Source organism: Pseudochaenichthys georgianus, chromosome 8 (genome assembly GCF_902827115.2).
Source record: "Pseudochaenichthys georgianus chromosome 8, fPseGeo1.2, whole genome shotgun sequence".
NCBI classification, from domain to species: domain Eukaryota; kingdom Metazoa; phylum Chordata; class Actinopteri; order Perciformes; family Channichthyidae; genus Pseudochaenichthys; species Pseudochaenichthys georgianus.
Window position 1 is genome coordinate 5,370,826 of NC_047510.2, and position 15,116 is coordinate 5,385,941.

Sequence of the window (15,116 nt, forward strand, 5' to 3'; positions counted from 1 at the left end):
CAGTTTTGGAGGTTTAAACCAGTTTCCAGTATTACGCTAAAGGTTAAGTTGGTGCAAAATGTGGTGCTGACTTGGCCTCCAGTTTCTTCTGACATTCAAAATGTCCGAGTTAACTTACCTGTCTGTAGAGTAACTTAACACCGGCTGTAAACCTGTTATTGACTGAGGGGCTCAGCGTGAAATGTGAAGATTTCCAGCGCAGTGTTAAGTTACAGACCAGATCACAACCATCAGATCAATCTGCTCGGGCCAGAGGTAGAGGTGCATGCATGTTGTAGCTTTTATTTTGAGCGAGCCAGTAATTCATGTTTAGTTGACTCGTCAAAATAAAAGCTTCCCAGTGCATCATCCTATTGTTACATGCCATGTGGCAACGGCCGTGTTCACTTGATGTTTCAGCGCACCTCATGGCGATTCTGCATCCCAATTAAAACGGGTGAGGGGACGCAGAATGGCTCAGGCAACAGTGAGGCTCAGGTGCGATGCTTACATCATCCGTGAAGATGGCCAGCTTGCCACTCTCCAACATGTCCTCTAGTTCTTCATTGGTGGTGGTCCTCCCAGCTGCAGAGAGAAGACAGAGAGGGAATGGCCATTTATGCTCATTTCTTTTGACCAGGTCTTATTTGCAAAGCTTGGGAGAAGAGTTGAATATTTTGATAAATAACAATAAAAAAAGAAACTGGTGTCTTGTAAAACCATGAAGAAACTGCACTTTGTGTGCATATGTATATTAGTTTTTATAACTTAATTAATTGAAATATATATTTTGTATTCTCATATTTTGTATTTTCTTTTGGTATATATTTCTTTATTATATACACTTTATTTCATAATATTATTTTTCAGAATTTAGCTTATGTTACCCTTAGTTTCTCTTACTGTGTTTACATGTATGGATAAATACAAATTCCTTGAATGTAAAACCCGAGAAAACTCTAAATCACATTGACGTTACATAACATGACATATTTTAAATGTACTCTGGAAAGTTTATAAAAACAGATTTTACCTTATTAGTTCACGAAGACATCTGTATCTCTCTTTCTAACATTTAGATTTTCTCTACAGTTTTCTGATCTTATGAGCCTGTTCACCTAATATGATATGAAGACATCGTCTGAGGTTAATTGAATCGTATTATCTCATGAAATATAATATTTAAATTGTATTTTGTAGCTTGAATTAAAGCTGCTTTTGTCTATTCATGTGGACATTTGAACCTTGGCTAACCCCCCTCAAGTATTGTTTAATAAAGGCTCATCTGATAAAGCTAGATTTAAATAAATGTAGTTTGCTTTTGTTTTTAATCTGTTACAACATGTTTGATGGAAAGAAATGTTTTAGTTTTTTTCTGTGTTTTCTCTGTTCAACATTTAAAGTGTATGTTGAATATTGTGTGTACTGAGTATAACAGTCATGCAATGTGTGTACTCACTGATCTCCCTGCTGTTACCACACTTTGTATACGTTTTGTACTGGATGTATTCGTTGTGGAGCGCTTGTACTCACTGATCTCCAGCTGTGTGCAGTAACAGTACATGGTATATTGTGTAGCCTACTGTGTATGTGAGTTGTGTACTGCGTGTACTCACTGATCTCCAGCTGTCTCTGGATGCGGTCCTTGCAGCGGTCGCGGTACTTGGACTGCGTGGTGTTGTACTCAGTCATCACCTCCACGAATTTACGAGACAGCGTCGAGTGCTGCAGGTTATCAAATAATTAAAACACGAAACATTTAAAGTCATCAAATCAAACTCTGAGACACTTGGGGCGACGATTTTCTGGCATTTGATACACCAAACAAACAGTCAATATATGATGAAGACAGTTTCAGGCCTGAAGAAACAGAAACCACGTGACACATTTCTGAGCAGCCAAACCGATTTCGGAGGATTTAACAAATAACACCTTCATTTTTATCTTAGCTTTTAAACACAAACACATAATGAGTAATATGTAATTATACATAATCAGCTCCAATATCGCGAAATATTTTAGAACACAATTGTCTTTAAAAGCCTCTAAAATACAGCTGCTTTTCTTCATTTTATATCATATTAAAGTGAATCTTTTGATATTTAGAGCCTTCACCTTGGATATTGATGAGCTGTAATTAACATTTTTATATATTTTCTCACAGTTGACACACCATTGATCTATAAAATAATCTGCAGATTAGTTATTGATGAAAAAGAATCGAAGGAACAGGAACTGCCCTTATTCTTGCTCCTTTTGTACTTCTACTTTATTCAAATGACTTCAAGGATTATTTTTTCATTATTAAATTGTATTATTACAATAACAACAGATTAATTTTCTTCTGATCAACATTATTACTATTTTTTGTTTGTGTGTGCGTGTGCGTGTTGTATACGATTCTGCAGTTCTCCTCTTATCCACCAGGGGGCAGACTGATGGTGGGAGCAGCCAATGACAGAGCAGGATACTGCAGGGTCACAAACTGCATCCTCTTACATCTGTGTGTGTTTTAAACTCAGCTGTGTGTTGTTTTCTTTAAGTCACAGCAACTTAATATATCAAAGTCTTTCTCGTAAAATCAGTCAACCAAAGGTGAAAATACATTACTATTTCCTTTTATAACTATCATTTATTAAGAGTGAACTCTTTATTAAGAGTGAATTTGTTTAGATTAGTAGATTTAGTAGATTTAGATCTTCGTTTGACAAAAATACAATTGAAGTGGGCAGAGAAAATCTAAATCTTTGTATTCATTCATACATACTTAATTGTGCTCCTTGTTTCCCAAGCTTAAGGCATTTTATAATTAAACTATACTTGGTCTGTTTTTTTCTAAAATATAATAAATTATTGAAATAAAACACCTTGCTTATAGTATGAGCTTGGACATGAACAGAGAACACACAACTTAAATAATTTTTTTTAACAAATGTGTTTAAAGCAGAGCTTTTTGTAAAAGTGTAATAAAAAGTCTGACCTGTGTCTTGCGGATCCTGAGGTCCGCTGATGATCTGTTGAGCCCCTCCTCCTGCTCGATGCTCTGCTCGATTGCTGCGGGGAAATCACACTGGACATTTCAGTTCATGCTTTTACTTAGAAAATGTTGGATTGTAAGGTTTCTCTTATTTGCTTCCCTTATGTCAAATGTCTATAATGTAGTGCCGAGAGACGGGAGTCAGAGGCGGTGCATCGAAGGTACAAAGTTAGCTTTATTGAGCATCAGAAACACACATGTTGTCGGCTTGAAGCCCGGGAAGAGAAGGGGAAGAAGAAAGGAGGGCACACAGTAGGTACAGTCAACATATTTGTCCGTGCGGAACAATACCCCCAACCCGTAGTTCCATAAGTGAATTATGTCAATCAGTGATCACTACACAAGCCCCCCCAGAATTCAACCATGGACACAATCCTCGCGTCCGGGAGGAAGCACCACAGGGGCCGAGGAGGGTGGGGCCGCAGGCGAGGCCATGGAACGGGCCGTCGGAAGGGGGCCGCAGGAGCGGGCAGGGGCCCCAATGAGGGCGAGGGCATCCCCACCGGGGGTGGAGGGCGGGCCATGGAACAGGCCTTCGAAAGGGGCAGGAGCAGTAGAGCAGTATCCCCGGGAGGCAGGAGCAGTATCCCCAGGAGGAAGGAACCGTGGACAGGGGAGAGGCCAGACGGGGTCAGACGGGGCAACGTCCGAAGCCGCCGTTTAGGCGAACCATGAGCCGAACTGTGAGCCGCGGTTAGAGGAGAGGCCAGGCAGGGCCCAGAAGTGCGCCACCCAGGCGCCGATGAAAGCGTGGGCGACGTCCGAAGCTGTTGCCGAGGCGAGAGAAGAGGCCGGACAGGGTCCCGAAGCGCACAACCCAGGCGCCGATGAAAGCGTGGGCGACGTCCGAAACTGTCGAGGCGAGGGGAGACGGGGTCCAGAAGTGCACCACCCAGGCGCCGTTGAAAGCGTGGGCGACGTCCGAAACCACCATTGAGGTGGTGAAACAGCGAGATGGTCCACACAAGGTCGACCAGACTTGGTCGAACCTCCTCTCAGGCACCAGAAAAAGCTCAAAAGGGTCGTCCTGTCCACTACCGAAAACAGTGTCAGCTCCTTCGGCTAAAGCGCGGGGCTCAACACTAGCCGTGTTAGCAAGCGCTGTCAGGACATGCGGCTGAAGAAAGAGTCCCATGAACAAGAAGTCGGGTTCTTCCGTACCTAGCAGGTTGTGTATCGTCTCCATGTGGTCGGAAGGCTTGCTGTCTCCCAGTGCCGAAACAATGTGGAAATAGCGTGCGTCGTCATCGGTCATTCCGCGGAGGGCGAAACGAGGCTCAGTCGGTGCGAACGAAACAGACGTCTCCCAAAAACGGGACTTATGTCAGGGTCACCAATGTAGTGCCGAGAGACGGGAGACAGAGGCGGTGCATCGAAGGTACAAAGTTAGCTTTATTGAGCATCAGAAACACACATGTTGTCGGCTTGAAGCCCGGGAAGAGAAGGGGAAGAAGAAAGGAGGGCACGCAGTAGGTACAGTCAACATATGTGTCCGTGCGGAACAATACCCCCAACCCGTAGTTCCATGAGTGAATTATGTCAATCAGTGATTACTACAATAACAGCTTTAAAGTAGTAGTTTCTGTAGCTGAATGTATGCAGAAGGAGTAGCGAACACAAAAACGAACGAAAGACCGACGTTTTTTTTAGGATTTGGATAATAATAGTGAGTCAGTATTCACAATAATAATAATAATAATAAACCACAGTCTTTTAGATGACATGCTTAATGTATAGGTTATTTTCCAGTTTTAGTTTCTGATAAAAAGCCTCTGTATCAGCATCCCCTAATCCAGTGGTTCTCAAATGGGGGTACGCGGTCCCCTAGGGGTACATTGGAGTACTGCAGGGGGTACGTGAGATTTATTTTATGTTCATGAAAAAAAAAACATAAGTAATGGATTTAAACAAACTACTACTAATGGTAGATTAACTACTTTATTCAAATGTTTACAGAAATTCTGGATAATAAAATGGGAAAAATAAACGGGGAGCTCTCTTTTCCTCTCCCTCTCCTGACAGCAGTTCGCTGATCCTGTAATAAGTGACCCGACAGTAAAGAATAAATATATTTATAACTAGTTTAGCTAGTTCCAGAGTAGATAAGCTAGCTAAGTGTGTTAGGTCTAACTCGTAGTGTATTTTGCTCGGCTCAACGGTCCGTCACAGCGGGGGAGCTGTGATCATGCAGAGCTGCGTGTTCTCCGTCAGCAGCAGCTGATCTGATCTCTGATCTCTCTCTCTCGTCCGGTCTTCACTCGCGTTTATATCCAAATCTATCAGATCGAGCTAGTTCTAGCTAATTATATGACTGCCTGCTTATCAATGACCCAAACAATAAGCGTTGCTTGTTGGCGTGTGGCCGCAAAGTATAGCGCAGCATTATGCATATGTTTATATGAGGGGTCAAAATCCCATGATCATAAAATGCTCATATATTTTTCTCTCTCCACGCCCCTAAATAAATAAATATATCAATTTTAGGAAAAGTAACGAAGTTTGAACAGTGTGGGTTTTATATGAACAGAGTTACACATAATTTCAAAACGCGAAGTGTAATAACTGCAGTGGCCTACCTGTCAGAATGACAAAGTACAACTTATTATTAAAAAGATCAGTTCAATGTCGTCTTAGTGTTATTATGTTGAAATTGGTTTGCCATGAATTTAGTGATGGATTGTAAACATTTGAAATGTAGCATTTAAGTGTTTCTCAGTTACAAGGTTGATGTTTTAATAAATCAGACACTGACGGTGCAGCGCTGCACTGTACCTCTTTATATAGGCTTTTTTCCCTAACAAATTGTCTTTGCGCTGATCAGGGGGTACTTGGCTGAATTTATTTTTCAAAGGGGGTACATGATTGAAAAAGTTTGAGAACCACTGGTCTAATCCCCTCCACTTCACTCAACTGGAGCTTCAACACTTTATATTAAACCGAGGAGGCACAGTTTAATAACGGGAGGATATTCTGGTCTGCAGAGAACGTGTCTGTCAGCAGGACAAGGACGCTGCTGTCCTCAGAGAGTCGCAGCTAGGATCACATACAGTTCATACATATGCAGGAGCGGGGTCCTCTTCAAAATCAATCTTTTAATTAAAATGTCTGGTGTTGCACTTGCTGTGCTTACTGTGTTAGTAAAGTTGTTGACATGCCACCTTTTGTTAAAACGCGCACAAGAAAAAATAAAGGGGCCCTATTATGCTAATGTTCAGGTTCATATCAGTATTTTGTGTCTCTACTGTTAAATGTTTCCATGCTTTAATGTTCAAAAGCTCTTTATTTTTATCATACTGCCTGTGCTGCGGCACCTCTTTTCACCCTCTGTCTGAAACCAGAGCCCAGTCTGCCCTGATTGGTTAGCTGGCCGGCTCTTTTGTGATTGGTCAACCGCTCCGGGATTTCCAGCCCATTAGCCTATAATGTATAAGGTGTTGAAGCGAGGTGTGTGTGTGTGTGTGTGTGTGTGTGGCTGCAGTTCTGTCTCTTTGTGTCTCCAGCAAGTGATGAGATTAACTGAACGATTATATAATGTGTGTGTGTGTGTGTGTGTGTGTGTGTGTGTGTGTGTGTGTGTGTGCATGCGTGTGTTAATGTTGGCTCATGGCCCAGCTGCTCAACAGTGACTCAGCAATATCACACTGCACTGACGGTGCGTGTGTGTGTGTTATATTTGTATGGATATATGATGTTTTTCTGTGACAGTGAAATTAAAACTGAGTGAGTAAGCAACAAAATGTGTCCATGTGTGTAGGTGTTTGTGTGTGTGTGTTTTTTTTTTTAGTAGGGGAACTATGAATAAAATAATATACTTTAATTAAAAGCAGATAGCCATTGTGACAATTATTTATCAATACATTATATAAAAGAAGTCTAGCATAATATATAGTATGGTAGAGTGTGTGTCGAGTGCAGGCGGTGTGATCAAAACAAAACAACATCGAAATGACCTGTCTGTTCTTAGGGACATTTTTATTGTCACAAACAAAAGTCTGCAATGTGAAAATTACTTAATGTTTCCCATTAAAGCCTAAAGCTAAAGACGTGTCGTCTGCTATCGCATGTGAATTTTTGATAAACCTGTATATTAAAAATGTTTAATATTACATTCATTGTGCTTTTCTGTCAGGGTGCGAATATGGTGGCCGACAGGTGCAAACGAACTGCAATGGCACAAAACACTCCCATTAGGAGAGACGCGCTGCCGGTTCAGAAACGATGCAAATATAAAAACGATAATATGCCAAAACACATGCAAATTAAGAAACATCTTCACCAACCTGACAACAAACACGCAGAATTTAGAAAACATTTAGCTATTTTACGAAACGCTTCAAATACACAATGCTGCCTATACAGAACGCTGCAAGAAGCTGAAAACAAGATTGAAATGGGGATACTTAAAAGTGACGCACACAACTGGGACCGGAGCGCTTTGCAGACGCTCAGGGATTATAAAGTTGGTCAACTGTCGCAGAGTTATAGTATGTTTCATAATAGTGTTTTGTCAGTATACTGGAAATGACAAGGTAAGCTACGTAAGCTAGCTATCTTACAGCAGATCTGCAATTATATTGGAAGGAATCACCCAATCATTTTGTTGATGGGTAGGTTATCATTGACGTTAACAGTTGGCCAATTTATAATCCCTGAACATCACCAAGCGCTCTGGTCCCAGCTGTGTGCAGCACTTTTTACTGTCCCCGTTTTGGCTTTGAGCTTCTTGCAGTGTTTTTTTTCATTTGCAGCACTTTTAGTAAACACTGCGTTGTCAAGATGCTGAAGATGTTTCTTTATTTGCACGTGTTTGGCACATTTGTGTTTTTATATTTGCATATATTTTTAAACTGCAGCACGTTTTCCTATTGGAAATGTTTTGAGCCGTTGTAACACGTTTGCATCTGTCGGCCACCGTATAATAGTGTTAAAAGTCTCTTACAGTATCACTTGAGAAATTAAGTTAATGTTTCGCATTAATTCGTAAAGCTAAAATCGTCTGTCATCACATGTGAATTTTAAGAAAACTACGTATTTTCGAAATGTTAAATATAAATGATTTTTCTTTGTTTTTCATCGGGGTTTGTGGAACGCAATACATATTTGTTAAAACACAAAAAATACATTATGAAATGACTTGAGAGAGGCATCACTACTTTGGAAATGTTTATAGTCACAAAGAAAGTTTACACTTTAAAACACGTCTTTTATCAGGTGTTAAAGGTCACCTATTATGCAAAATTCCCTTTTTGATGTCTTTTAAACATACATATGTATCCCATGTGTGTAAGGACACTCCCAAAGTGTCAGAAAATACAACCCTCTCTCTTTACTCCTTACCCACATCTCTAAAAACGGGGGTACAACGGAGCTGATCCAGATTTTCTGAGAACTTGATGACATTACTAAAACGCCTATCGTCCCCATATACAGTCGGCTAGCTGAATCCCCTCCCTCAGCTGTGTGTCTGTGTATTTAGCAGGATGTCTACAGGACTTAGAGTAAAGTTGTTATATATATATATATATATATATAATCAGAGTTGGGTGTAACACTTTACTTTTATAATTCAGTAATCACACTACAGTTACTAACATTGCCCGACACGCGTTACTTCGTTCAGCAAAAATCAGTATCACACACTACAGTTAGCCTACTAACATAATTACTAGATTTTCCCTTTGACAGACAAGAAGGATTTCCGCCGCAGGTTTATATTTACGTAACATTTGCGCGACTTACGCGTCCACATGCAGTGCATAAACATGGCTGAGTCAACAGCGATAACTTTCGAGGGGTGGAGGTATGCCCATTATTTTGAGTTTGTCCAAAGAAAGGCACAGCCCCACCTAGTGTCAGCAGAAAGTATTAAAAATAACTATTACAAAAAAATGCAAAAAAGATAAAATAATATATAAAATATATTTTAAGATCATGTTTAATCATTTTATTCGTCTGTACATTGCTGTTTTAGTATGTGTTCTTCTAATTAGTGTCTACAGTGTGTGACTATTGAGCTGCTTAGAGCCATGTGGGACAAAAACCGATCATGCCCCTCCCTTTTCAAGTGAACGGTGACTGTAAAAACTAAACTGCGCATGCTCAGAGTATTGTCCTATTTAATGTGTGTGGCAAATAAATAATGACCATAGGGGCAAAGAGCTGCCATCCCCACCATACGTCATCTCACATCATTCAGAGCTGATTGGCTGTGAGTACGTGTGCCGCGAAAGGTGTGGTGTGTGAAGAGCAGACGAGAGACACGTCCTAAAACCAGGAAGTAAACTGCGCATGGCTTCCCTCCACAAAAAATCAATGAGATTTCTCCATAGGATTTTAGAAAATAGCTCCAAATAAGATCTGTGGGAAACGTAGCTGTTAGAGAAATGCACGTTTTGTTCAGCCGAATAATATCCACATGTCTACCCTACTTTTATCATTTTCAAATCATAAATGTATCGATTAGATTTATGATAGACTTTTGAAACTACAAGAAGATAAGGAGGACTTTTACAAAAAAGTAATAGAGATTTGCTAGTGGAACATCGCCGGAGCTGTATTAGATTAACATTAACATGCTTATTGTAGTGATAAGTGCACTGCCTTGCGGCCTGTAGGACAATCCTTGATGGAGCATATGTGTGGGCTGGACCTGTATTTTACAGGAAAGGAGTGAGCAGAGGGTCGTGTTGTCGATTCTTGTTCAGTTTTCTGTGACAATCTGCCTCACCCTCTCAGACTTTGAGTTCCGCGCGCTGCTAAAGAGACGCGCTACCATGGAAACCAAACAATGGTGTAGCTGTATTACAGTCCGAGTGGAAACAGTCCTGAGTAAATCTGATTTTGTCAGAAATCTGGAGAAATGCGGGAGAAATATAACCCCGGGAGGAAACCGGGAGAGGGCAGTGAAATCGGGAGTCTCTCGCAAAAATCGGGAGGGTTGGCAAGTATGATAGAAACGCCACTGCAAAGACAACATGCTAACGTGAAGCTAACGTCTAACCCTATCGTCTATTCCTTGACCTCTGAGTGAAACGTCACGGGGTTAAGGAATAGTGGATAGGAGAATTCAAAAGGATTTAGGAGAAGAGACTGCGGTACTTTAGAGAATCGACTGCACTTTCACTATCCGATGTGTTTATGATGCGCCAGCGGACGTCATAAATGTGCGTCTGCTGCTGTGGGGAAACTATGGAAACCACAGTTTTCTATACAGCGGACTACAACATGGATGTTTAATAAGAACGAGGGACTACTGTAAACTCATCTAGAGACTCTGCACCGTGCTCTGATGCTGCTGCTTTGCTTTATGAACGGGGACAACAGAGAAACATATTGTTCATGACCAAAGTTGGAATTTAAATAAAAAAGGACATTAATCCAAATGATCCCAATACGTATGATTGTATGAACTATGAAAATATCTTAAAATCAATACAGATGTATTTATTATAAACGTAAGTCCTTAACATCTCTCACTGTGTATATCACCATTCAAACATCTTTTAAAAGTTGAACAAACCCCACACAGCTCAGTAAAGACTGTGAAATGTTGACTTTATTTGATCATTTCAGTAAAAACTAACGTTCATATTTCTGTTTGATTATAATACTGATGAACGTTCAAAACAAAGCACTTTGGCAACTTACCACATACGCTTTAAAATGCTTAATAAGCACCGTAACTTTCATGATATCATTTCTCGGTCATAATCGGTTGTTTCCGTGAACGGCCGACTGTTGTGTGACGGCAAATGCTGCGGCTGCAATGCATTGTGGGGCAGCATTTTCTCCTCTCCTTTCGTCAAGGGAGGTCCAGTGGTTCCTAAGCTAAAGGAGGTTATAAAGGACGTTTGAAACCTCCTTTCCTTTCATTTGGAGAATTAGAATGGCACTTATTATGGCTGCCACTGAGGGACTTCCGGGCATACTTGCCAACCCTCCCGATTTCCGCGGGAGACTCCCGATTTCATTGCCCTCTCCCGGGGTCATATTTCTCCCGCATTTCTCCCAATTTCTGACCAAATCAGATTTACTCAGGACTGTTTCCACTCGGACTACAGCTACACCATTGTTTGGTTTCCATGGTAGCACGTCTCTTTAGTAGCGCGCGCAACTGAAAGTCTGAGAGGGTGAGGAAGATACAGGTCCAGCCCACACATATGCTCCATCAAGGATGGTGCTACAGGCCGCAAGGCAGTGCACTTACAACTAGTGCTGCGTACCGGTACGCCGAACCGGTACTGGACTTGTAAAAAGTTTCGGTTCAAGTCCGGTTAAAACCGGAACGTCAGGAACCGGTACTTGGACTCGCAAAAAAACTAGCACTTACGTATATTCTGGTGTCTGTGGTTATTTAAACATTCCCTGATAAACGTTATTCAGCGTCAATAAATGAGTGCTAATCCCAGTGTGCTCAGTGTACAACATCACATGTCATTTCACCTTCGACTCACGGTTTGAAAACGTAGCATTTCGCCACATGCTAATGCTAACCGGAAGTGAAGACTTTTCAGTTAATAGTGTGAACTTCCGGTTTTTTCAGAATAAAACTGATTTAAATTAAATAGTGTATTTAATTCAAAATTACGCCATATCAACATTGATTTTAATTTCTAACAGGATGTACATCACTATGTATGTAGTATGTACTGTATAATGTACACATGTAGAGTTGTAGAAAAGACATGGTGTACAGACAGTACATATACACTCTGACTGTACAGTCACTACAGTGTATACTGTATAGTAGGTGTGTAACAGTGTAATGCGTATAGTCTACTCTACACTCTACCTTTCAGCAAAGTTTTAGGGATTTAGGCTCAGTCAGCTCAGGGACTGTTTGGTTACTTTAGTTTGGTAAATGAAATACATGTTTGAACTTTGTAGTAGTTCACTGTAGTTGCTGTCATAAGTCATTTGTAGACTAAGTGGCAAAAAGTGTTTTTTTTACATTTGTACTTTGTAGAGAAATGTAGACACAAGTTGGAAGGGAGAACAATAAACCTGACGAGTTTGAATTTGAGTTGATTATGAGTTTATTTTCAATTGATAATTAGCTCACAATAAATTCACTTTAGTTACTCACACAACTTGACACAAGCCATGGGTTCAGGTCCGGACTTATAAGTCCGGACCTGAACCTGAACCTCTGGACTTGAGTCCGGACCTGAACCTGAATGTGAGTCCAGGTACGCAGCACTACTTACAACTACAATAAGCATGTTAGTTAATGTTAATGTGTCCTTTTCTTTTCCCTTCACTATATCTATAAAGCGTCTTTGAGCACCTGTGAAAGCGCTAACAAATTAAATCTATTATTATTATTATTAATGTTAATCCAATACAGCTCCGGCGATCCACAAGCAGCCCCCCCCCCCCCCCCCCCCCTCCCGCGGTGGTTTTGAAATCCTCCCGATTTCGGAGGTCTCAAGGTTGGCAAGTATACGCTTCCGGGTAATTTCACTCCGTTAGGAAGGTTCCGAAGCTAAATGGACTATTCGACTTCCGCCCTGAATCCTATTTCGAGCGGAGCCCAGCGACGCAATGTTTTGTGAATCGGAAAATGTCGGAAAATGTCTGTACCTATTTTTTTGCTTTGTAATACGTAAGCAACCTTCCCACGTGAATCCTACGCAAGGCGTTATAAATGAGGTCCCAGATGAGGCTCCCTCCGCAAAATGAAGCACCCTCCGCAGTCTGCGTGATCTGCCTGTAGGGAGGGGCGGCCCTGCAAGTAAAGTAACGAGTAAAGTAATATATTACTGTTTTTTAAAGTAATAAGTAATATATTACTCTTTTTGAGTAACGACCCCATCTCTGTATATAATACATCATGGCACTGTTCTAGCGGTAAACACTGAATAAAGAACATGTGAAGCTATATGCTGTATCAGAAAACAATGCGCGACGTGTTTTGGAAGTAATATGGTCTATGTTTACATTAGCAAGCATCGCTAACACTCAGAGCTAACGCTGTACTGGAGAGAATATGTGTAAAGAAGCAGGATATAAAAGGTACTGTCCTTGTGGTGAACCTGCGAGAGAGAAAGCGTTTGATCCCAATACTGTTCCAGAAATAATTTAATCACGGCAGCATTTAGCTGAGTTACTGCCCGTAGAGAGCCTTCTCTTCACAGAGCTCACAGCTTGCCTGCACGCTCCAAAGGGGCGTGGCCAGAAGAAGCTTGGTTCCATTTAAAGGGCCAGACCCAGAATCAGCACTTTAGTAACAGGGGTATGANTGTGTGTGTGTGTGTGTGTGTGTGTGTGTGTGTGTGTGTGTGTGTGTGTGTGTGTGTGTGTGTCTATGTGTGTGTGTGTGTGTGTGTGTGTGTGTGTGTGTGTGTGTGTGTGTGTGTGTGTGTGTGTGTGTGTGCAAACCTCTGGCTATTCACATTAAAGCAGTGATGCCCTTGAACCTTCAGAACGAACTGACACTGTGTGTGTGCGGTGTGTGTGTGTGTGTGTGTGAGGCTGTCCCAATGATTAAAGCTTGATAAATCACCACCACTGTCTCTGAATATTTCCGTCTCCTGCTGCTGCTGAAGGTCGCCACTGAATACCGTAAATCCTCTAATACAGCTTAATGCAAATAATGTCAGAGTTCCCGAGGAAAGGAAAGCACCATGAAGATGTAACCCTTGTATCGGTGTTTATATTTGTGTTACTCAGCCAGTGTTCGTGGGTCTGGTGGACCCGCTGCCTTTTTGGGCTTCAATTCAACACAATCAAACTCTTTTATGTTTATAATACTCAACAGATGTGTACTTCATCTCAATTACAAGCAATATAAACAGCATATATGGTTAATATTTTTACCCTTTTACATTTGTTAGATCACATGAATGAACTAAAGTGCTGCTTGTTTAGTAGTGGCTGGTCCTTTGGCTCCTCTTTGTGTTGTATCTAGCTGATGCTCAATCTCATCCTCAGACTCCGAATGCTCAGAAATGTGATCCTCACATTCTGGAACCTCTTCCTCTTCCTACATCATCATCAAATGGTTCTCTGTCTTCCAGAATCATTTGCAAGGCCCTCTGAGCAGAGAATCTTTTGGCCATCTTGATCAGTTGTGATAAGGACCCAAACTGGCAACGCTTTATTTATTGTGTCTTGACCCAAATGTGCAGCTTGGATAGAGTGTGAACAAAATAAAGATTGGTTCCCGCAAAACATAATGCGGGAATGTGAGAGCAGACAGGTGTCCGTGGTTGAATTTATCAACATTGTTGCAACCTTGTGCGGGAATGGCAGGGGCAGAAACACAAAAGTCTCACACAAACACACACACACACACACACACACACACACACACACACACACACACACACACACACACACACACACACACACACACACACACACACACACACACACACACACACACACACACACACACACACACACACACACACACACACACACACACACACACACACACACACACACACACACTCCCCTCCCCCTCTCATGCCATGCAGACTTAAATCAGGACGTTGACTGTGTGTTTCTGCATGCATAAATACACAGTGTGTGTTTGTGTGTGTTAGCAGTAGAGCATGCCAGCAGCGAGCCACGTTACCCACAATCCTCTGGGATCTCTGGCTCTACCCTGAGTCCATCTGTGCTGTGTGACCGCTCACCAACACTAACCTCACCTTCACTTCTCTAAAAGCTGGAATTGAACTCGAACATCACACAGTTAATGAATGTCTTCTTAGAGAGTGAGAACCTCAGACCTCTTATGAGCACATGAATGCACCACAGGCTTCATTTACACACAGCACAGTGAGATGAATGGATGCATTTGTACACAGTGGATTTAACTGAGTGTGCTTAATGTGTTTTATTTGGACTCAGGGACGATATGGTTGTTATTCTTTCCAATATTAATCACGGTTTCATGGCACATTATTACATTAATGATATCATATTATAGATTGATAGTGACAACAAATACATTAAAATGTTAATTTGAATAAATTACATTTTATTTTTTATTTTATTTTATAAATTCAACTTTTTTTTTTTTTTAGGAAAAAAAATGTATTTGATAATATTAACAATATATATATTTTTTTATACTTCTGTTTTTGCATAT

At 41.1% G+C, this 15,116-nt stretch overlaps 1 protein-coding gene across 1 annotated transcript in view; it reads right to left on the reverse strand.

The window, feature by feature from the left end:
* Positions 1-15,116, reverse strand: part of LOC117451129 (syntaxin-1B) — an 82,087-nt gene that overhangs the window by 16,006 nt on the left and 50,965 nt on the right. Inside the window, exons 5-7 of the mRNA XM_034089251.2 lie at positions 2,960-3,033; positions 1,596-1,704; positions 491-564 (exon numbers count right to left, since the gene is read on the reverse strand). Coding sequence (XP_033945142.1) covers positions 491-564; positions 1,596-1,704; positions 2,960-3,033 — 257 coding nt within the window. The remainder of the gene's footprint in view (positions 1-490; positions 565-1,595; positions 1,705-2,959; positions 3,034-15,116) is intronic.